The 24,530-nt window shown below is 45.4% G+C and overlaps 1 protein-coding gene across 1 annotated transcript in view; it reads left to right on the top strand.

Annotated features, from left to right (window-relative positions):
- Stk39 (serine/threonine kinase 39) overlaps positions 1-24,530 on the top strand; it is a 259,896-nt gene that overhangs the window by 50,434 nt on the left and 184,932 nt on the right. Inside the window, 2 exon segments of the mRNA XM_032903422.1 lie at positions 7,917-8,029; positions 20,231-20,339. Of these exon segments, the coding sequence (XP_032759313.1) occupies positions 7,917-8,029; positions 20,231-20,339 (222 nt within the window).

Below are 24,530 nucleotides of genomic sequence, written 5' to 3'. Positions count from 1 at the left end.
CTCCTCGCGATGCTGGCAGGGTATGACTTTGTTATATACGACTCAGCTTGGAGACCAGGATGAGCTTGTTTATCTCCCATCCAGTTTGATCCCATGCCCTAGGCTCCTGACGTCTCACTTAAAATCGCACCCTAGGGATACTTGGTTTTGGGGGTTTTTTTTGTTTGTTTGTTTTTTGTTTTTTGTTTTTTGGGTTTTTTGTTTTTTTGTTTGTTCTTTTGCTTTTTGTTTTGTTAGGTTCTGTGCTATTAACTAGATGGTTTTTGTTGAGTTTAGCTGTTGCGAACAGTGTTCCAATAAACATTGATGTGCAAGTCTCGCCTGTGATAGGCTGACTCAGAGCTCTTGGGCATATGCCCAGGAGGGTAGAGATGGGGATATGGTATATCTATTTTTAGGTTTTTGTTTGTTTGTTTGTTTTGTATTGAGAACCTCCGTGCTGATTTCCATAGTGTGTGGACTAGTTCACACTCCCTCCAGGGCTCTGTGAGAGCCATCATCCTTTGGCCATCATCCTTGCCGTCGCTCAGTATTAGCTCTTTTCTTTGTTGAACGCTCTTCAGATCAGGACGAGACGGTCTCCCAGTGTGGTAGTCGTTCGCATTGCTCTAACACCTTGTGTCGGTTGGACAGTTTTTTCACATGTGGATTGGCCAGTCGCACTTCATCTTTTGTCCATTTGTCTGTGTTTGTGTGTGCACATAGGTTAAGGCCAGAGAATATCAGATGTCTTTTGCAATTTCTGGGGCTTAGTTTTCGAGACAGCGTCTCACAGATGCAGAGTTTATTGATTTGGGTAGATTTTGCTAGCCAGCCAAAACAAGGGATCCTTTTGCCTCCTCCTATCTAGGGCTGGGATCATAGGCGCACACACAGTCAGCTTTTTTACATAAGGGCCTAAACTCAACTCCGCAATCTTGGGCAGCAAATGCTTTGCCGACCAAGCCTTTTCCCCAGCCCTGTATTTCAGCATTAGCCAGGATGCTGACTGGTTTGCTGAGTTTGGGTTGTTTTGGTTTTGGGGTACTCCGTGTCTTCTGTTTATCCTCCTTCACACCTGTGTTCAGCACAGATTCTCACCGTTTTATAGGCTGTTCCTTCACTCGACTCTCTCCTTTTGCTGTGCAGAAGCATTTTAATTTCATGAAGTCTAGCTTGTTGCTGTTGTTTCCCGAGCAAATAGAGATCTTTCCATAAAGTGCGGTCTAGGGCTGCACCCTGAGGTGTTTTCTCTACCTCTTCCTCTAAGAGCTTGAGCATCTCAGGTCTTACTTTAAGGCCCTTGATCCCTCTGAAGTTGGTATTTGTACAAGGTGAGAGATAAGGATCATGTTTCACTCTCTTTCACGGGAATATCTAATTTCCCCAGCACCACCAAACCATTTATGAGATCATTTTTCATCCAGTCAGATGATGACTTCAAATGCATGGCCTAACAGATATTTTAAAATTTGGAGCATCAGGTAAGAAAGGGTACAACTTGGAAACCAAATACTACTCTTACCGTTAAAAGAAGTGTGGCCCGCGGGAACCTTCTTCTCCACGTAATGCTTTTATATTAAAAACAACAGCATCAAACTAATCACCGGCCTTAACAGTCCGGGAAAGCTCACACAAATCTGACTTTACAGCTTTTCTGCAAATCTACGCAATCTTTCCAGGTTAAAGGTTGAATGGCTGTACCTCTGCAAAGCTCACGTGTATCCATCCATCCACCAGAGTCTCCCCTGGTCGGTTTCTGGGGCTCATGTGATGGTTGGCTTTGTGGACTGTAAGGTTGGATATAAATAGAGCAGAGTGAGCTGGGGCAGAGAGGGCTGCAGGAAAGCATTCGAGCCAAAGCCAGAATATGTCTTGTGTACTTATACTCCACACTTCTGTGAGGAAAGCCTGGTGCGGCTCCGGACTGTACTCACTGGCAGTGTGAACATCATTAAACAGTCCTTGTATGCGCTAGGAAAGGTCCTAGCCCTTCTTAAGATCTCGGCGTTTCTCGCGTAAGTGGGATGTGATGAAAGGCTTCTTCTCAGTGGCCGTCATGAATCCCAGAGGTTAACGCAGTGCCCAGCCCCAGTTTAGGGGAGGCCATTACTGGGTAAACAGCTACATCCTGACTTCAACTTTGTTGTGTTTATTGTGGAGAGGGAGAGAGGGAGGGAGGGAGAAAGAGAGAGATTGAGAATGAGAGAACTCACAGTAGACGTTGCTTCTTATTAGTGGGAAATAGACTGGTTATTGGAACAAGAGAATACTCTTTTAGCACAAGGGCTGAATAAATGATGGCTCACCGACACCACGGAATTATTGTACAGTATTAAAACGACAAGTTGATGGAATACCATCTGACCTGGAATGCTAGCTAGAATGTTTAATTAGGGCTTATTGTAGGCTGCACATCGTTCCAAGTGTTTCCCATTTATTAATTTACTAGATCCTGTCAAACCCTCCCCCCCCCTCAAGCTGGGTGTTATTGTCGCCATCTAACAGATAAGCTGAGGCAGGCAAACATTAAATAATCCATTCAGGAACACACAGTTCATATGTCATAGCACTGGGGTGCACACCTATGTAATTAATGGCCAAATATGGTTTAAAAGTGTGTCGTGGGCTGCATACTGAAGTTGATCACATCAAGTTTAGTTACAGAATATTAATTCATCACTGCTGCAGAGTTGTCTGAGTGGCCTTTTACATTTTAGGTTCTCCTGTTTATCGTGTTGCATGAGACCTTAAGAAGCATTTAGCATTTTGCTTCCAACCTTGGTGCTTTTCCCTTCCCTTCCAACCAACAACAGAGCTTCCTTGATGCTAAGTAGAATGAAACCTATGCTAAGCAGGAGCGCTTCAGCCCGAGTCCTTTAGGTTCCGTACACATACACATATACACGGCCTGTAGGTAAAGTTGGCCGCCTTCAAGGTTTGCTGGGAGCAGGGAGTCCCACCTTATGTTTTCTCAGTTGGCTGTTTCACATTATTGCTGTTGAGCCATACAAGTAGATTTTATTAGTTTAATAAGGAAGCTGAAGTTTAGATATTAGGTTCAAAGTCACAAAGGAAATCCATACCTTTAATGAGTAGAATCGTAACTGGAGTGGTCTGAGGTCTCATAGGCTCATATGTTTGAATGGTTGGTCTCCAGTTAGAGGAACTGTTTGGGAAGGATTAAGAGGTGTGGCTTTGCTGGAGTGGGTGTGGCATGTTGAAGGAGGTGTGTCACTGGGATGGGCATTAAGGTTTCAAAAGCATATGCCAGCCTGAATATCTCTTGTCTGTCTGACTCTGTCTCTCTCTCTGTCTCTGTCTCTCTGTCGCTCTTGCTCTCCCTCTCGCTCTCTTTCTCTCTCTGCTTGCAGATCAGGATGTAAAGCTTTCAGCTAATGCTGCCCGTCGTGGTTGTCAGTTTCTTGCCATGATGATCATGGATTAGCACTTTAAAATTGTAAGCAATCCCCCAATTAAATGCATTTTTTAAAAAAAGAATTGCCTTGGTCATGCTGTCTCTTCACAGCAATAGAACAGTGACCAAGACATTTACCTAACCTCATAGTTAAAGATCTTGCTAGCCAATGATATGGAAACCAGAGTGAGCTACCAAAGTCACTTCAGGTGATTCTCACCTCTGGTTATTGACTTAATTAGGTCAGACCTCGTAATTAGCATGGCATCCACTACAGGTGTTAGTGGCAGAGTGGCTTAGAATAGACAGTGAATGGCTTTGCGTCAGTGTTCTGGGGCTGCTGTAACAAAGTATCATAAGCCAGGTGGTCTGAAGCACAGACTAAAATTTACTTCCATAGTTCAGGAGGCTAGAGAGTGAGTTCTAGGTGCTGTCCAACTTGAATTCTGTGTCTGTCTTCCTCGTTTGCAGACCTAGTACCTTTTCTCCGGGTGAGGAGAGAGGAGAGTAAATTTTTACTCATCTAGTCCAGTGATGCTAATTGTCACCCCTGATGTACGTTTGATTTGTATGCTCCTAACAGGCCCCTTTTCTAAATTTATTGTGCTTTGGGCTTTACCATACGTGTCTTTAATTCATAGCAAAAGTTCAGGTTACTGTAGCGACTGATCCCATCTATAGTCTGCATAGGGAATGAACAGAATGAAAGATTTACCCAGCGTGTATCAGGAGCAGCCACCTTTGGACTTCTATCATCTAGTGGATTGCCTGCCACCCAACAGAACTTCAGTTGCTGTTCAGTTTTGCCGATGAATTCATATAGATGAAGAATTAATATCGGCGAAGTTGTCTTCTGGCTGTTAAGCCTAGTCCTTGAAATGAGGTAGCCAGGGAGTGGTGCTTCAAGGGGTTGTTGATGCATTAGGCTCTGTGAACATTGGTTTATGTAATGGAAATACCTCTGAGGTAAGTACGGAGGAATAAGGTGCTGAGGGCTGGGTGAGGAGGAGTCACAGGAGACCCACGTTAAGACGATGGCTAGTGTTGAAGATGAAATTTACATCTCAGTCTCTGATTTCCTTTCTTCTTTTAGTAGAAGAAGCACTGGAGTCTGTGTTAGTTTCTTAAATACTTATCGGAATCCAAAGTTATGACACTGAATTACATATCCAGGAAGTATCCCTTTGAGTAACTTGAAGTGCGAATGCAGCCATGGAGTTTTCTGGTGATTGCCTCGGTTCAAGCAACAGTAGGAACGAGGAAATGAGAACACATGCCCACAAAGACAGACCTATACCTTGGTAATGAATTCAAGGAAACTCTGCCTCTGGCTGCAGTCACCATCGTTTCTGTCTAAAACTTAGAAGCTGTTCTTTGCCTGGAATTACAGAAAGTCACCAGAAAAAAAGTCCACATTGAGTTAAAACATCCTGACAAGATGGAAAGGTATAGCTTTCTTAGTCCAGCACATGCACCACCGTCCCTTAGAACATTTTAATTCATGTTGGATGGGTGTCTGGAATAAAATGAGAGATGTTCAAGACTCCCTAGTCCCAAGGACGCTAGTTCTTAGAAGCGCACCATCAAATGTTAGTGAGTCACAGCTCGGCATTGAGGAGAGGCTCTGCTTAACCCTTCACTTGCCTCTGTTTTGCTTCACATTCTAGCACTTGCTTATTTATTGGGTCCTACATTTTCAGGCTTCCCTTTAAATTGTTCAGCAAAGCACACAAAGCTCCTTAAGGCATAACTGCCTTCCCATTATTTCTACACCGCCCTTTGAAAAATTGTCAGGTCACCTCTTCCTCCCCCATCAAAGCGTGGATTTCCTTTAGCCCTGGGACTCTTCACTCTCTTACAGCAGGCTTCCAAGTTTAGATCACGACTCGCAGTAGAGCATGCTTTGAACCAAAGCCACACAAAAGCTGTTCTTAGCTCTCCCTGGCAATACATTCTGAAGCTTCTCTTTAGAAGGAAAGCCTCCACCCACCTAAAAACTGAATTCACGACCCGCCAGTGTATCCCGGCTGGCAATCTGGAACCAACCAACCAACCAACCAACCATCCAAACACACACACACACACACACACACACACACACACACACACACACACGCGCGCACACACACACTAACCGGCATGCCTTGCCCTTGCCCTGTAGTCTTAGGCCTACATTCTTCAATTCTTGCAGGCAGGAGGACAATTCTTTATCTTGTATCTCCCTGTGAGGAGTAGACTTTGTTCTCTCGGTTACCCTTTCTTTTCCCCTTGGTTCTTGGTGCCTTCTGAAGTTAAAGGATGTCTCTCTATTCAGAGCAGGATCTCCTAGTGTTCAGTAGACGATTATATCCTTTCTTGCCATGGCAGAGGGCTTCTGCCGTAAAGCTTCCTATTTCCTGTCTGGAGATAAAAGTTATTATTCTTGAGTTGGCTATAATCCTAACCAGTAAGATGTTCGTCATAAAGCAGGAGACTTCCCACTTCTCCCACTTCGGAGAGTCCTTATTCGTGACTGCATTTGTGACTGTATTAGCGGGAGTCGCAGTCTGAAGTTGTAAGCAAGGGCCGATGGAGCCTGATGTTACATGCACCTGTTCAGACCTTTCTGGGAGCTGGCCTGCTTTTCCTTCCTCAGTTGCTCTGATTTGAAAATGCTGGAGACCGTATTAAGGGCGGAAGAGAGGGACATGGAGATTGACGTCAGAGTGATATGGCACGCTGCCAGCAGCTAGTTAAAATGATGGTGGATGTCTCTGTTGGGTCTCAGGCTCATTGCTAACCAGCTACTTAGCACTTTCTCTGAGGCGCCCTTCACTGACAGTCTCTTGTTCCGGGGACTGGGAATACATTTTGCTATCAGCAGGACTCTGTAGCATTTGACTTATCTGGAACATTTATGGCCAGCGAGGTCAACCTGATGGAACTGAGGCTCATGGAAAGCCCCCGGGGTTGGGAAAGGAAAGCCCCGTCACACAACAGCACTGTCCTTGCTCCTGAAAGGGAGGCTCACTTGTACCTTTTCTCCAGGGTGGTTCTCTTTGGTTGAGCTACTTAGTATTGAGGAAATATTTTCCTGGCAAGGGCGACGCAAGCAAGGAAGGGCAGGCTGTGCTCTGGCTTGTGGGAAGCAGACAAAGAGCACAGTCGTGGGAGGCTGGCACACTGACTCAGATCCCAGCCAGTCCTTCCATCTCAGCTATGTGACCTGGGGCAGCTTTGCAGGTTCCCTCTTCTCACATATAAAATGAGGCCCATGACAAAGGTGTACAAGCTTTCATGGGAGTTTCACGGTGACCGTGCTACCGTGCTGTCAGCACACGGGGCTCACACAGGTTGGGCTTCTGTGTGTGTGAGCCCTGAAGGTAGAGAAGGTGGAGGGTCCTAGGCTGATCCTCCAGGTTCTTAGGTCCCAGCTGGTAGGGTCGCGGAGGGCACATCGTTCCTAAATCAGCTCTTCCGGACGGAGGTTAGAGAGTCACGTACGTACCGGTTTTTGTACAGTCCCAAGTTTAGGCTGTGTCTCTTTTATTGGATATGTAGGGGTGAGAAATGGTTTATGTGATTGGAGCGCCATTTTTGGTATTAACTGCAGAACTAAGATGCCTTGCTCTAGGGAGGGGGTCTTTTGCCTCGGTGGGATATAAATCTGATTAGAAGCTCTCGGTGTTGTGCCACGAATAATCATCCCCCCTCCACATTCCGTTCTTATAAAATATGGATAACAGCATGGCTCCGTCTTTTAGGAGTTTTAAGTGCATTAGCTAATGAGCAAGAGACTTTAAAAAACATGCAATTCCCGGGAATGCTAAGAGCTTTTGTTACTACGGATTGGCATTATTTCACTTGGCAACCTTAAGAGCTATGTTTTAAACAAGAGAATCCTAGGGTGGATTTCTGTTTGTTTGTGTGTGTGAGTGTGTGTGTGTGTGTGTGTGTGTGTGTGTGTGTGTGTGAGAGAGAGAGAGTGTGTGTGTGTGTGTGTGTGTGAGACAGAGGTGTGTGTGAGTGTGTGTGTGTGTGTGTGTGTGTGAGAGAGAGAGAGAGAGTGTGTGTGTGGTGTGTGTGTGTGTGTGTGTGTGTGTGTGTGTTTTCCTGGTTGTAGAGCAAGGCTGAACCCTGGGAGTGTTCAGGATGCTAAGCCTCAGGACACAACGGAAGTCCTGAAAGTAGCCTAGGCTGGACTGGCTGGCACGGATTGCACTGAATAGAGGAAGAACCCAAGATAGAAGTGTAGTTGAAGGAGTCTGGACTCAAGGGTGATCACCTCTCTAAGCAGAGTTATACTCATACTGCTGGTCCCCATGTCCTAAGAGAAACACCTGGAAACATCCAAATGTCCCCTTTCTCCTCTGGATAATTATTGTAGGACCCTGGGGACCCTTTGAAGATGTCACTGGTAACATTTTGAACACCTGCAGTCAAAGACTTAAAATACAGGCATGTAAGAAAGAGATGCATAGTTAGCCGCCGCACACGGGTGCCGCATGTGAGAGCCGACCTCCTCTTTATTTTGTTTCAGGCAGTGGAGCGACCGCCGTGGTTCAGGCAGCCCTGTGCAAACCCAGGCAAGAACGCGTAGCCATAAAGCGGATCAACTTGGAAAAGTGCCAGACGAGTATGGATGAACTCTTAGTGAGTATAAGGGGAGGGGACTCCTGTCGATCGCTCTTCCTGGCTCTGGGCACGTGGGATGGGGGGGGTAGTGTTTCTCGGGAATGAACCACACCCCTTTCTTTTCCCCTGGGGGATGATCTGTGATTAATAGTGTTTATTGCCATGTTCATTCTGTGCAGTCCCCGTGGTCTCAGTGTGACACTCCATGCACATTGTATAATCTGCCCTGAGGTCATGTGACTTCTGACTCCAGAGTCCGACGTCTGGCTTCTTCTGGCCCTCTCTAAGAGTTCATGGCACAGCTGTGAATTCTTCCAAAAGTACTTTTTGCTCATTTACACTTGCTTTCATAAATTACCAAATCGTATACCAGTTCAGTTTTCTTTTGTGACGTGCAACAGAGTTCGTTTTGGTGTTGACACAAGTTTGCTGCTCTGGCCTGCTCACCTTGTACTCTGATTTGAAACGAAGCACTTACATAAACTGTTGGCGCTTGTTTGTGTACATCTGACTGTAGGAGCATTGAGTGGCAGAAGGAACAATCGCTTTCGGCTTAACAGACTCATTATTAAATGAACAGCTTAGCAAATGGTTATTAGTTACCCAGCAAACTGTGAAGGGTTTTAGAGTTTAATCTCATAAATATAGTTTCCTTCTGGTTGACCATTTTGTTTGTTTTTTTGTTTTTGTTTTGTTTTTCCTTTTTTTTTTTTCTAACCTTTTGGCTGTTTATTTCAGAATAAAAGAAAACTGCAGTGGAGAAGAAGTTAACTCATTGGTTATCCCGACGCTAATCCCAGCACAAATATTAGTCCAGTAGCACCATACAAGCTACAACGTATGATGACAGTTGGCTCCCCATAAATAAGCCTTTTGTTTTATTCTACGTTGGGAATGGAATGCCATTAACAAGAGCTTTTTGTCTCTCTTCAGAATATAGCTTTTATTTCAGGCTTAATTACAGTACACTATAGTATAAATTAAGTTCAAGGGTAAAGCTGTACTTTTCCAGATCTATTTGGCCTTCCACTTTTAAATCAGGTTATCCAATGCATAGGTCTTGATGGGACTGAAGCAACGGATTGCCAGTCAAAGCCGAGATTAGAGCAAGGGCTTCTGAATTATATATTTAATTAAAAAAAATTCATTTATGGAGGTTTTTTTTTCTTTCAAAATTTCAGTCGTGCATTGCTTGGGCATTTTTACTGAGCAAGACTTACCTGTTTCCGACCATGTAGTGATCAGTACAATTGTGTCTTTGTCCTCTACCGGTCCCCAAGGTCACCTTCCCTGGGTGGAAAAAGCATTGACCAAACAGTGGGGAGAGCTGGGTCCTGCTTCAGCCACTAACTTGTTTTTAACTGTAGTTGCACTGCCTAATAGCTTTGGGTCGTTTTAAGAGAGAGCTGGAGCTGAAGGTCCTTGAGGTCTATTGGGAGTCTTCGTCTTCTGTGGCTCTGCATGAGGTAGCGTAGCTTTTTAAATTGCGAACCACACATTAACATTTATGCCTGGTTTGAAATATCCCTTAAGAGCTCGCCCATGCTGTTTGTGTTGCATTGTGGCGCTCTGCTGGAGCCCCAGCCACCGACTGTTGATACAGTGTATACAGCTTGAGTGCGCCTGCGCAGACAGGCGCAGGCAGTCTTGGAAGCAGTGTTCAAGCTGTGCGGATGCTGTGGTCTGGTCTCCGTCAAGCTCTGAGTTGCCCAGGGCCGCTGGTAGCTTTTTCTTCTTTCTCTTTTTATCACCGCTGGCAAACAGGCATGATGGCCCAGTTAGGGCTAGATTGGAGGTCAGCAGAGACGTCCTTACTCTAGTCCTTCCTCCCTTTGCTGGGACCAGCGTACCATCACGGGCTGTGTGCACCTTAGCAAGCTGTTTAAAGGTTGTGCTTTTCATTCCTTTTGTGCTCGGCCCCATCAGTCTCTCCGAGTCTGTCCTTTAGCTGCAGTTAATTTTCCCGAACCCCTTTATCTTGCCGTAGCGCCCAAGCTCTGTAGAACACACGCATAGTTACGTATTCAGTAAAGTAAAACAATGAAGTTCTCAATCTCAAGGATGCTAAGTGAGTGGATGTGTTGCTTTGGTCTTTACTTAACTTCAAACTTTTGCCCTTTGAGCGTCTTGACAGATTAAGAGATGGTGGGAGGAATGGCTCTGGCACTTCAGAATATACTACTGTTCCCAACTTCTTCTGAAACAAAAATAACTAAGAGCTGAGAGTGTAGCCTGCCCGAGGTCACCGGGCCTCTGTGGTCCAGATGACAGACATAGGAGCTTTGTCAGAGTCGCTGCGCCCTTTCGGCCTCCACCACTGCTGTTGCTTGCACTTTTATTATTCCTACGGTTTCCCACTTTGGCAATGTTTGGACATCCGGTATCCTAATAATCCTTTAATTCCATGAGCGTGTATTATCTCCAGGTCTGAGCACTGCCTCATCTCAGAGGGTGCCGTGTGTTAACTGGAAACCATTGTTCTTAGAAGAGACAATGGCCACTGGGGTCTTTATCTTGTGAGCGCATTATGTCATAGAAGTCACAATTATCAACTATTTACCAGCTCTTGGAACATCTGCCTCCCCCAAGACCGATACTCCCTGCCCTGTTCCCAACCCTCAGTTCTCTCCCTGAGTTCACGGCCCTTGTCCCACGATGGGAGGAATTTATATGCGGGGCCCGATGTGACCTCACACAGCAGTTTGTACCTTTCCTGTAATCACGGCCTCAACTCCAGGTTTTGCTGAATAAGGAGACGAGTTGTTAGAAGTACGAAGCAGGGTGCCAGCTTCCCCAAGGATAAAGGGGGGGAAATAAATGTCAGATGAACTCATTGGGACTGAGTAATTGCTGATTTAAACTTACCTATTGAAATGAGTTCTGCTCCAATTCCTCAAACTGGTTGAGGATATAAAAATACATTTATCTATTTATTTGATAGTTACTTAAATATCATTTCTATAGTGTGCTTAGTCTGTTAGAAGGTTAAGCCTCAGGTGTGTATGCTGAATTTCAAGGCTGGTTGTTAGTGCAAAACCTCATTTGATAGAGTTTAACAGTAACTGGAGTAGGGCACGCACGGTGAATAGTTGCATTCAAGTACGGACTGACATCTCGTACTCCAAACATGTGCTTTCACTCTGTATTCCTCCGCATTTTTCTCGTCTGTTTTGGAGTTTGCCTGTGACTGACTCTAGCCTGTCAGGATGAAATGACCATTGTGGATAAGGTCTGCGTTACGACCTTCTGCTGGTCTACCTCATGTCCTGTTTTAGCATGTGCTCTGACCATGCTAAGATTTGTTGACCACATACTTGGTGCCAGCCGGAATTCCACAGTGATACTGGTATAAATGGAAATACAGAATAGCTTATCACCCCTGGAACGTATCCCTCGGTTGTGAAGCAGGGGTTTCTTGATTTCACATTTACCATATGCTTTAGATGCTGGAAGGTTCATGATCCCTGGGCCGGTACTGAATCAGTCTCTTCTGTCTGGAAGAGGAGCAGCGAGATTTCTGAGCAGAGTTTCGAGATTTTTGATTTCTTTGCCCCCTGTGGGTTGGGGGTTACTTTAGCAGGCTGGTAAACAGATTGCTTGCTGCCCAGTGGGAATTTAAGGCTTGCTAAGTGAGTCTGACCCTTGTCCTGCAGACTGCTGCTGAGCTCTTTTGAGTCTCCTGAAAGTGCTTGCTTCCCCGGTTTGGGGTCAGCTTCAAAGGTTAGGAGCACTGTCCTAGGGCACTTTTGAATCTTCTTAAAAAATCCACTATATAAGCGGAGAACTAGTCATCCTTTCGTTGAAGGCATCTGTCTTTTGAGACCATCCTCAGATGATAGAATAAATTCCATAAACATACCATTCGTTGTTATTTACCTTGTCACTGAACTTTTCTTCCAGGATGTTGATCTTTATCCAGAGGCCACTGAACATTTTCGACTCACGAGCTAATTTGGCAGGTTTTTTTTTTTTTTTAAGCATCTCATCACTATTTGCCTCAAACGTTATTCCCCCTCCCTCAGCCTCTCAAGTGTTGGGATTACAGATGTGTGCCACTGTGGCCAGCATTTTCTGGAACCCTAGGTTTTAACCATTCACCTCTTACCTTCGTCTCTGACTTGAGTTCCCGTGTTTAGGTTTGTCTTCGGTTTAGTTAGGGACAAGTCAGTTTCACCTCTGTGCCGCTGAACTATCAGCTCCTTGTCATTAGCGATTGTAATTATCAGGCCGTACATTGTAGGAGAAACCTTTACCCAGCAGCTGAAACTCTCGTTTCTTTAAGAGAACAAGGCAGGAGGAGCAGGAGAGAAAAGAAAGGAAAGGAAAAAAATAGTTCAGGCATGACATTACGAAATTATGTAATGATTTTAGTTTGTGATGGATGACAGATGTGAACACAGTCATCTCAAAGGAAACAGTGACAATACAAAGTGCTGGCTGCTGGCTGCTGTCGGAAGGGGAAGCAAAGGTCCCAGGGCCAGAGGACTTGCCTGTTTCCTACTCACCCAGCACAGCTGCCCAGGGTAGGGAGAACTCACCCTGGGGCCCTTTCTCTTTCATTCAAAGGGAATCATATTAGATGGCAAGAGTTCGCCTCTCTGAGAGTTCCAGGATTGTGGCTGTTATAAAGCTAAGTTCTTTAAAAACACACCTTCCAGATTCACTTAGACCAGAACACAGATCACAGTGGGTTTGCTGTGCGTTTACTGCAGTGTTGTGCTGCAGCAATGAGAATCTCTTATGAAGTCCCAGACCAGGGTATGCAGCGTGCTTTCGTTATGTCCATGGTGAAAACCTTCCGGTCTCCTGAGCTTCCGTCGTCAGAGCTCTGGCTTCTGCCCCTCTCCTCCTCTGTCATCCTTGCAAAGGCAGTTTGCTCTGTCACAGACTAGATTCATCGATGAATCAAGACATCTTTTTTTCTTGCCTCAGCAAAAAGACATTGCTTTCTGCTGCTCGGCTGGCTATTATTTTTTTTGTTCTTTTCGTCTCCCGTTCCCTCTCTTCTCCATCCTCTTTTCTTCCTTTCTCCTCTGTAGAAGCATAAATTAGCTTTGATTTATAGAGTGTTTTGGAGAAACCAGAGCTTTGGATGGTTCCCTAGTTTAATGATCATTTCGAGAGCAATAGTCAACCTCTGACCATAATTAGATGCCGGCTCTCCTGCCTCTTCATTGCAGCCACACTGAGAGCAACACCCCTACCCCCTTTATTTGAGGCTTCAAGAAAACAGACAAGCAACCCCACAAATAAAACCAAACCTGGTCTGTGGAGTGCTAGCAAAGTTAGTCCTTTTTCACGTCATGTTTACTCTTCATGGCAGGAAGACTATTCCGCCTTCGAAAGCTTCCAGCTTTGCAAGTTGGCCTCCAAACAGTAGTTTATGCGTGTCCTGGAGTAGTTTCTAATTCTGCTTGGACACATTAATTTTCCAATTAGTGAATTGTCTGTCCACAGTCCAGCTCTTTCCTCCTCAGATGTGGGACCTATTGCATCCTGCTCCTCAGCGCAGTCTTACCTCACGCCGTCAGCGATGAAGTGTGTGTGTGTGTGTGTGTGCGTGAGTGTGTGTGTGTGAGTGAGTGTGTGTGTGTGAGTGTGTGTGTGTGTGTGTGTGTGTGTGTGTGTGTGTGTGTGTGTGTGTGTGTGTGAGTGTGTGTGTGTGTGTGTGTGTGTGTGTGTGTGTGTGTGAGTGTGTGTGAGTGTGTGTGTGTGTGTGTAGTGTGTGGGGGGTGTGTGTGTGTGTGTGTGTGTGTGTGTGTGATTGGGGTGTGGTTTGTGTGTGTGTATGTGTGTGTGGGGTGTGTGTGTGTGTGTGTGTGTGTGTGTGTGGGGGGTGTGTGTGTGTGTGTGTGTGTGTGAGAGAGAGAGAGAGAGAGAGAGAGAGAGAGAGAGAGAGAGAGAGAGGTGTGTGTGTGTGTGTGTGTGTGTGCGTGTGTGTGTGTGTGTGTGTGTGTGTGTGTGTGTGTGTGTGTGTGTGAGAGGGTGTGTGTGTGTGTGTGTGTGTGCATGGGTGTGTGCGTGTGTGTGTGTGTGTGTGTGTGTGTGTGTGTGTGTGTGTGTGGGGGGTCTGTAAGTGTTGCCCAGTTGGAGGCAGGGTTCAGAATGGAGCTTGGGCAAGGGCTATTTTGAAGACATGGACACATGTTAAGTAAATGAGAGAATAATTACTTATGTCCAAAGCAAATTCGTTCCTGTGGTTCTGGACTTACATTGACCTATAAATATGTATGATTTGGTTGGAAAAATAGTTTTCGGTTTTAGAATGTCACATTTAAAACTTATGTCATAGTTTTTTCACATACTAATTAAATAATACCAATTGAATTAATATTTAAATGCATTTAAGTGCCAGAAAGTGCATTAAGCGTTAGAAAATTTTGCTGAGATGGCTAAACTTGATTTTCAAAACAGTGGTTAATAATGAACACTGCAAAAGAGACTTCTTTGGGCTTCTGTTTCGTCAGTAACAGAGACCTGCCTAGTCTACACTCATATACACAGGAGGAACGGACCTGCCTAGTCTACATTCATATACACAGGAGGAACGGACCTACCTAGTGCACACTCATATAGTGCACACTCATATACACAGGAGGAACAGACCTGCCTAGTATACACTCATATACACGCGGAGGAACAGACCTGCCTAGTATACACTCATACACAGGAGGAACAGACCTGCCTAGTATACACTCATACACAGGAGGAACAGACCTACCTAGTGCACACTCATATACACAGGAGGAACAGACCTGCCTAGTATACACTCATACACAGGAGGAACAGACCTGCCTAGTGCACACTCATATACACAGGAGGAACTACCTAGTGCACACTCACACACAGGAGGAACAGACCTGCCTAGTATACACTCATACACAGGAGGAACAGACCTACCTAGTGCACACTCATATACACAGGAGGAACTACCTAGTGCACACTCACACACAGGAGGAACAGACCTGCCTAGTATACACTCATACACAGGAGGAACTGCCTAGAGTGCACTCATATACACAGGAGGAACAGACCTGCCTAGTATGTGCTCATCTACACAGTGGGAACAGACCTATCTAGTGTACACCCACATACACAGCGGGAACAGACTTACCTAGCGTACACTCACATATGCAGGGGTAACAGCCTTGCCTAGTATATGCTTATATACATAGCAGGAAGGGAATGCTACCTAGTATATGCTCATATACAGAGTGGGAACAGACCTATCTAGTGTACACCCACATACACAGCGGGAACAGACTTACCTAGCGTACACTCACATATGCAGGGGGAACAGCCTTGCCTAGTATATGCTTATATACACAGGAGGGACAGAGAGCTACTTAGTATACACCCATATATGCAGGGGGAAGTATGGAAGGCATTTCAGATTGAATGCATCTTTGGTCACGTGTCCCTTTTTTAGATGCTGAGGAATGAAGCTGGGGTCTCATGCTGGAAAGCACTTTACCACCCAGACCCTTACTTATGTCTCATGGCTTTGCACCTCACCTTTGCCATCGTTCAAGAGCTCTGGACAATGCTTGGGTTAAGGCAAATACCTTTGCCCTTTGCCGTTGCCTTCTTTTCTATCTTGCTTTGTGTTTTCCACGGGGAATAAGTCCATGGCTGCAAAATTAGCTGCAAAATTACCCATGCGCAGTGTGCAGGAGAGCTGTAGAAGGCTGAGGCATCTCTCCCTCGGGCAGGTGGTTCTTCCCTGGCAGAACTCGAATAGGGCCCTGCACTCTGTTGTGGGACAGGGTAATCCTCAGAAAACAGATTTACTTCACTTTTCTGCTTACTTTGTGCTGGCATGACAGTTTGTAGCCTCTTTAGCTTCTTGGTTCCCAGGAGTTTGACATGCCGGTGACCAAAGACATTCTCTGGGGTGGGTTGGTTGGTTGGTTATTTATTTATTTATTTATTTATTTATTTATTTATTTATTTATTTATTTATTTATTTATTTATGGCTTTGTGAGACAAGGTTTCTCTGTGTAGCTCTGTCTGTCTTAGAACTCACTTTGTAGATCAGGCTGGCCTCGAACTCACAGAGACCAGTGCTGGGATTAGAGGCACTCACACCACACTGTGCTCTTCATGTTTATTATTATTAATAATATTATTAATGACATCATCTATCTGACTTGGAGTGTTCTCAATCACAGTTGTGGATAAGCTGAGCCTGTTTCAGGTTCTGTGGAGCTAACCTGAGACTATGTGTGAGCTCTTAGTGTGTGTGTGTGTGTGTGTGTGTGTGTGTGTGTGTGTGTGTCGTATACAAATGTACATGACTGCTGCTGTTTATTAAAGAACATTTAAGCTAACTTAATATTTTTTCACTTTTTTTTCTTTATTAACTTGAGTATTTTTTATTTACATTTCGATTGTTATTCCCTTTCCCGGTTTCTGGGCCAACATCCCCCTAGCCCCTTCTCCTCCCCTTCTATATGGGCTTCCCCTCCCCATTCTCCCCCCATAACCGCCCTCCCCACAACAATCAAGTTCACAGGGGGTTCAGTCTTGGCAAGACCAAGGACTTCCCCTTCCACTGGTGCTCTTACTAGGATATTCATTGCTACCTATGAGGTTGGAGCCCAGGGTCAGTCCATGTATAGTCTTTGGGTAGTGGCTTAGTCCCTGGAAGCTCTGGTTGGTTGGCCAACTTAATTTTTTAAAAAAGCCTCTTCATACTTTTTTGTTTGTCTTTACACACAGTTTTGTGTCTCCACAACCAATCTCGTAAAACCCGAGATGTACACTCTGCTGTCTCAGCGAGCAGATATTTCCCCAGTTTGATTCCCTACTGTACCCATGAGATTTCCCAAAAGGTCGAAAGGTCGACACTGTGACAACAGCTCTCTCTTTAAAACTTCCCAAAACCAATTCAAGCTGATGCAGAATTCATGCTTCTCTAATACAGTCTTTTTTCCTTTCCAACTTAAAACATTTAGAACTTTCTCGCTTTCATTCTTGCTGTCAGTTAGAATATGCTCCCATAAACCAGATAACAAACCACAGGAAAATATTTGCAGAAGGAAACGTCAGAGCACAGTTTTTTTGTTCGTATGTCACAGTGGAAGATTGAGTATTTGGCTCCTTCCTTGAGTTGGGCTTTCTCTGCTGATATTTGTCCCCTGAAAGATGCAAGGGTTTGCCTCATACCACTATATCATTTTCACTAATTAAAAACTTGATGTGACATCTTCATAATTGAAAGTGACAGCCAGGAGAACACTTTGCCCTTGTAAAAGCTTTGTTAATATAATAGTCTTCTAATTTTTGGCAAACTTTAAAAATGGCATAGTTCGTATTACTTACTTGGTATGAAATTAATATAATTCGTTTTGGCGATAAAGTGTCATGTTGCCCAGGCTGTCGTGAAATTCCATACGTAGCAGTAAATGACCTTAAACTGTGGCTCCTCCCTCCACTGGATAAATGGAGAGGACACCACTGAGCTCAGTTTCGTTTGGTGCCAGGGGTGGAAGCCAAGGCTTCCTGCCTCGTGGGCAAGCACTCTACCAGTTGAGCTCCCTCCCCAGACCTTCATTTTTACTTATTTTTAACAATACTTTTTATGGTATATGGTATAAGTTAGTTGTAGGCGGTGGTTTCCCTTCTGAATGATGCTGTCACTGTCGAAATAGAAACCGGAGAATTACTTTCTGAAATCTTTTTATTAATTTGGTTATCCCCACATCATTTAAGGATTTGTTTAAACGTTCGGAGAACATCACATACAATGTGAAGATGTATTTTTGCTCTCTCTCACATTTGACCGACAAGATTTATAAACATCACGTACTTTACATTTTCCTCAATTTGTCTGTCTTCAGGTGCTTTACCCCGTGTCCTTTTCACTTTTTGCACTGGCTTCACAGAGTGTAATGAGGGGTTATAAACGAAGTAGACGCACAGTAACAAGGAGACAGATGGCGAAGATCCAGCGGCAGAAGTAAAGCTGGCTCCTGATGCCATTGTCCCCATCTGTGTGCATCACAGGGAACTCCTTGAGCTGTCAGGGTCAGTGGTTGTGTCACATGAACCTTCTCCAGGAATAGGTGAACAAGGTGCCAGGGTCAACCCTGTGCCTTTGTGCCTGAGCAAGACGCTTGTAACCCTTGCAGTGTGTGAGCAGTGGCCGTTCCGGTGAGGTCCAACAGTTGGAATATTACTGTGTGTCTCCTGTTCTTCCCCTCAGTTTGTGCTCAGCTAGGCAGCACACCGGAGGGCCCGTCTTCCTACCTGGCCCCCAGGCAGCATTTGGGTTGTATTTCCTGACCTTCTCTCTGCCCCTTTGCTGAACTCCAGGCTCAGAATGAAGTTCTGCTCCTTTTTGATTAATTCATTGCCCTTTTTGATTAATAATCTGAAAGATTGGCAGTTAGGAAGCCGAGAGCACATTCATTAACAGGAGTGTATGGTGATAATTCAGGAGTTTGTCTGCAGTCAACATACTTCATCTGTTCCTATGCTTAGAGATTGGACCCTACCTTATGCTCCAGGCTGAGTGGGGGAGGCATTCACTTGCTCATTGGATGATGTTGACTCGGAAAACCGATGGCTGGGATGTGTTTCATTTCTCCTCCAGAAGCATCTCATGGCAAAAGAACATGATTCCGGAAACAAATGACACCTGACCTTAGGTTTACTCAGATCAAAAGATGCAAGCGGTTGCAAATTGTCACCTAGAGAAGGAGCTCACTGGCTGAGGGCGGTGAGGAAGGAGAGCATCTGCACAGGATAAAAAGAAAATACAAAAACGTCAGTCAGTTTCATAGGGCTCTAGGAAGAGCTTTAAATCTATGTAGGTATTAAGGTGTGCCTGTCTGAATGTATTGCCATATTTTAGCAGAGTTATCTGATGTGCATGATCTTTTTGGTAATTTGAGGATTAGGCAATACTAGATATGCATGATAGTAGCCCAAATTGGAATGCACTGGGTTGGTAGCCTAGTTAACCAGAAGCGCAGAATAGAGCGTTCGTGTGGTCGAATGCCAAGGCCCTCCATTTTTTCATAGCGAGCATGTAACGGCATGTATAAAGCTGCTTTGGTCACCATGCTGTTCTTTTGCTGGTGGACAGCAACGTGAGAGGAATGGCACTTGAATTATGGGCGACTGGTTTATAGTCATGACTTTAAACACCAGACCAAAAGCAACGTGCCCTCCCTCGTGCATTGCAAAATGAGCCTTATCGAAGTTTTTCTTGTGCTTTATTGAAAAGCTTTGTCACTCTATGTAATCACACAAATTTTGTTCTCTGTGGCAGGCAGTGTTTGTAAACTGAACCGGCAAGTGTTGCCTTTCCGATATCTTGTCAAGGAGGACAGTTAATGCACAGATGCTCTTAGAACCTTCAATGTGCTTCCAGTTGCCGGTATCTCTTTCAGGGGGAGCCATTGTGTCTGATGGTTCTCAAGTTTGCTTTACCTGGCCTGCACCTGTCCCCTCACCCCTCTTTTTTTCCCCTGGAGGAGTATCAACTGAGGCATAGTTTGTGGAATGGTAGGCTGGCATTTCCTCGTTTAGCCCACTGCAGAAACAGAGGCAGTTTTGTCTCCTTTGGATGAAGGTTAAGATATGGTCCGTCAGAGTTGAAGCTGTTCACTGAGACCCGGTTCTCCTTGTAGCTTGCTCAGGCTTGTCTGTCTGTCTCTGTCTCTGTCTCTGTCTTTCTCTTTGTCTCTCTATCTCTCTCTGTCTCTGTGTCTGTTTCTTGTGTCTATGTCTGTCTGTCTGTCTGTCTGTCTGTCTGTCTCTCTCTCTCTCTCTCTCTCTCTCTCTCTCTCGATGGCTTCAGTTCAGGCAAGCAGCATACGGTTCTGTGTTGCACAGCCTTTGGCTGGCATCATGAGGGTCATCCGGGTAACACACTGCGCTGAAGTTCTGACCTGTGTCTGACAAATGTGTAACTAGGCAGTCTGACCAAAATGTAGCCTCCACCCACCAGTTGTCTTAGCTTCATTGTCCTCTGTGAGGTCTTCTGAAAAGTTTCAAATCATTCTCTTGGGGACAAATTCTTCCTTGACTAGGTTTCCAAGGGCCTTGTCTTTCTCCCTTGAGGATGCAATTCTTGTGGGAGAACTGGAATTATTGGGATTATTGGGGGAGGGGGTTGTTTCAATCGTCTGATAACCAAAGGGAGGCACAGAGGGAAGGCTGGTTACAGTACTGTATCATGCTTTTCTTTCTTCTTCTTTAACTTACAGAAAGAAATTCAAGCCATGAGCCAGTGCAGCCATCCCAACGTAGTGACTTATTACACTTCCTTTGTGGTCAAAGATGAACTTTGGCTGGTCATGAAATTACTAAGTGGAGGTAAGTGAGTTTCATTGTTTTGTGGGAGCCTTCATACTGAGGAAGATTTTAGACTTGATGTCCCTCAGTCCTTGGTTTGAAAGGCCAGACTTTATTTTTAAATTAATTTATTCATTCACTGTATATCCCAATCACAGCCCCCCCCCCATCTCCTAGTCCCTCCTTCACACAGCTTCTCCTTCCCCTCCCCATTCTCCTCTGAGAATTGGGAGGTCCCTCCTGGGTACTAACCCACCCCAGCACATCAAGTCTCTTTTAGGACTAGGCATATCCTCTCCTACTGATGCCAGATGAGGTAGCCTAGTTAGGGGAACAGGATCCATAGGCAGGCAACCGTCAGGGATAGGCTCCAATTGTTGGAGGATCTGCATGAAGACCAGGCCACACTTCTACTACATATGTGTGGGCAGCCTAGGTCCAGCACATGTGTGCTCCTTAGTTAGTGGTTCAGTCTCTGAGACGCCCCAAGGGTCCAGGTTAGTTGACTCTATGGTCGTCTTGTGGAGTCCCTATTCCCTCCAGGTCCCTCAGTCCTTCCCTCAACTCTTCCATGAAACTCCCTGTGCTCTGTCTGATGTTTGGCTATGGGTCTCATGCATGCGTTTCAGTCAGCCCTTGGGTGGGGCCTCTCAGAGGACAGTTACGCGAGGCGCCTATCTGCAGGAATAACCGAGTGTATCATTAACAGTGTCAGGGCCTGGTGCTTGCCCGTGGGATGGGTCTCAGTTGGGCTGGGTTTGGTTGTCTCTTCCCTCAGTCTTTGCTCCATCTTTGTCACTGCACTTCTTGTAGGCAGGTCAGATTGTGGGTGGAAGGATTTGTGGGTGGATTGGCCTCCTTATCCTTCCACTGAGAGTCCTGCCTGGCCACAGGAGGTGGCTGCTTCAGGTCCCATGTCCCCTACTGCTAGGAGCTTCAGCTGGAGTCATTCATAGCCTCCCTGGAGCCTCCCTCATCCCAGGTCTCCTGAATGTCTAGAGAAGCCCCTGCTCCCCAGCCCCCACACTGGTTTCTGTCCACTCTCCAAGGCCTTTGTTGCCAGCTCCCTCCACCCCCCAGCACCTAATCCTCCCCCCACACCCCAGTTCCCCTCCCTGCCTCCCACCCCCTCTCCCACCCAGTTCCCTTCATCCAGCTAATCCAGTGACTGTTTTATTTCCCCTTCTCAGTAAGATTCAAACATCATTCTCTGGGCCCTCCTTGTTACTTAGCTTCCTTGGGTCTGTGGATTGTATAGCATAGGTATCCTGTATTTTATGGCTAATATCCAATTATAAGTGATATGTACCGCGCATGTCCTTTGGGTCTCGGTTATCTCACTCAGGATGATATTTTCTAGTTCCATCCATTTGTCTGCAGATATCTTGCTGTTTTTAATAGCTGAGTAACAATCCATTGTGCAAATGAACCACGTTTCCTTTATCCGTTCTTCAGTTGAAGGATATCTGGGTTGTTTCCAGTTTCCAGCTCTTAAAGGCTGCTGTGACGATAGTTGAGCAAGTGTCCCTGGAGGACGGTGGAGCATCTTTTGAGTATACAACCAGGAATGGTATAGCTGAGTCTTGGGGAAGAATTAGTCCCGATACTCTGAGAAACTATCAAATTGATTTCCAGAGTGGTTGTACAAGTTTATACCTTCACCAGCAGTGGAAGAGCGTTCCCATTGCTCCACAACCTCACCAGCACCCGCTGTCCCTTCAGTCTCTGGTCTTAGCCGTTCTCATGGGTAGAAGGTAGAATTTCAGGGTTGTCTTGACTAAGAACACTGAACATTTCTTTAAGTGTCTCTCGGCCATTCAAGATTCCTCTGTTGAGAATTCTCTGGTTAGCCCTGTACCCCATGTTTTTAAATTGGGCTTTTTGGTTTCTTGGTATCTACCTTCTTGGTTTGGATATTTGCCCTCTGTAGCAGGTAGGGTTGGGGAGGATCTTTTCCCATTCTGTAGGCTGCCATTTTGTAGTGTTGTCAGTGTCCTTTGAAAGGCCAGAGTTTTTAATATTTACATTCAGAGCCTTTCGTAGTGGGATTTAATGTTCTAGAGTTTGTGTCCCCTCCTCCATGTGTCACGTATTCTGCCCCCTCCCCTTCTGGGTCAGGGGATGCTCATCTCCCTAACTCCCGTGTGTTTTCAGAGGACTCTATTCCTTCCCTCTCCCATACCTCTCTTCTGCTTTAGACATTTCTCCTTTCCCCATGCAATCATGTCCTTTCTGGAGCTACCATTTATTCTTTTAAGAGTCGTTAGTCAATCTCTCTCTCTCTCTCTCTCTCTCTCTCTCTCTCTCTCTCTCTCTCTCTCTCTGTGTGTGTGTGTGTGTGTGTGTGTGTGTGTGTGTGTGTGTGTGTGTGATCAAACCCAGGGCATTATACAGGTCTAGTGCCAAACTGCACCTCAGCCCAGTCCTTACTCTTCAAAGTCCTTTCAAGGCAATTCAGGTCCTTAGCATGCTGCATTCTGTAAAAGAGGGAGAGCTCTGTGGACTTGGGCACTTGAATGGTGACCACCATGGTGGGATCTAAGTTCCTATTCCACACACTTTTAAAGTTATCTGTGGTGGCTGGAGGCTATGATCCTGGTTAGTGTGGAAACTGTGGACTCCCTGAAGAAAAAAACCACCCATTGAACTTGATACATTGGACCTGGCACCCGTGACTACTCGCTACATTTTGTTACACTTTATGTGGAGAGAAATGCTTGCCACCCTGCTGGCTTGGGTGTCAGCTGCCCTGGGGAAGAGACCTCCAGCCTCAGGTCTCTCAAGTCAGTGACAGTTTACTTTCCAGGGCTCTCTCACATCCATGGGTTTTGCGTGAAAACAAACCAACACCTCCACATCCGCATCAGAGAGGGAATTTGAATGATGACCACTGACTTCCTGCCACACTTACTCAGTCTCTAGATCCCGCTCAAGACAATTCAAGCACTTGTCTCATTGCAGCTCAGCACCTTCAGTGTTACTAGGCAGAAGCTTGAAAGTTCTGCAGTGTGTCCGCCCAAGTCCTTAACCCTACAGGCTTAACAGTTGGCCTGAGACTGTGTAGCACTTTAAAGAAACCAGGACACTGTATGTGTGTGAACTTATCACAGGGTGGCCTTCTGGAAAGAATCATGTATTTGTAATTTTTCTGTTAATAAAAATATTCTTAACATTTTTAGAAAAAAAAGAAGGCTCGAGACCCCATATGAACAACAATGCCAACCAACCAGAGCTTCCAGGGACTAAGCCACTACCTAAAGACTATACATGGACTGACCCTGGACTCTGACCTCATAGGTAGCAATGAATATCCTAGTAAGAGCACCAGTGGAAGGGGAAGCCCTGGGTCCTGCTAAGACTGAACCCCAGTGAACTAGACTGTCGGGGAGGGCGGCAATGGGGGAGGGGGGGGGGGAACACCCATAGAGAAGGGGAGGGGGAGGGGCTAGGGGGATGTTGGCCTGGAAACCAGGAAAGGGAATAACAATCAAAATGTAAATAGGAAATACTCAATTTAATAAAGATGGAGGAAAGAAAAAAAGAAAAGAAAAGAAAAGAAAGCCTCTCTCAGTGTCAGTCCTAGACAACCTGCGTAGTTTCCTCAGCAGATGTACATTTTCCCTGGACTGTCTCTTTCTGGTGGTGTTCCCTGTATACAGCTCTGGCCCTGTCTTGGGATCAGGAAACAATTTTGCAATGACTCTGTAGAATCACAACTAGTAGGGCTGGGTCTTTAGACACAGTACAAGTTAGGGCTAAATTAAGTGTGTATTTTAATTAATTGTGTTTTTTTAAAGATTTACTTATGTATTTTATGTATACAAGTGCTCTGTTTATTTACATGTGTGCCTGCAGGCCAGGAGAGAGCATCAGATCTCATTACAGATGGTTGTGAGCCACCATATGGTTGCTGGGAATTGAACTCAGGACCTCTGGAATGGCAGACAGTGCTCTTAACCACTGAGCCATCTCTCCAGCTCCCAATTAGTTATTTTTTAATAAAAGAAACCCTCTTGTACGAAGCGGAGGCCCAGGCATGAGATGGAGTCTCTGTAGTTAGTGTGAGTTTACATGGGTGGGCCTCCGTGGGATTCTAGAAACCATGTCTCCACTCTCAGCCCTGCCTCCGTCTTGTTTCCTTGAGTGCTCACTTTAGTTTGTAATTAAGAAAGAAAAACAAAAGGCTGAAGGAGCCATAGAGCTGACCCGTAG

Source organism: Rattus rattus, chromosome 5, assembly GCF_011064425.1.
Source record: "Rattus rattus isolate New Zealand chromosome 5, Rrattus_CSIRO_v1, whole genome shotgun sequence".
Classification (NCBI taxonomy): Eukaryota; Metazoa; Chordata; class Mammalia; order Rodentia; family Muridae; genus Rattus; species Rattus rattus.
Note: the sequence above shows the minus strand (reverse complement) of the source record. Positions and strands in the feature narration are given on the sequence as shown.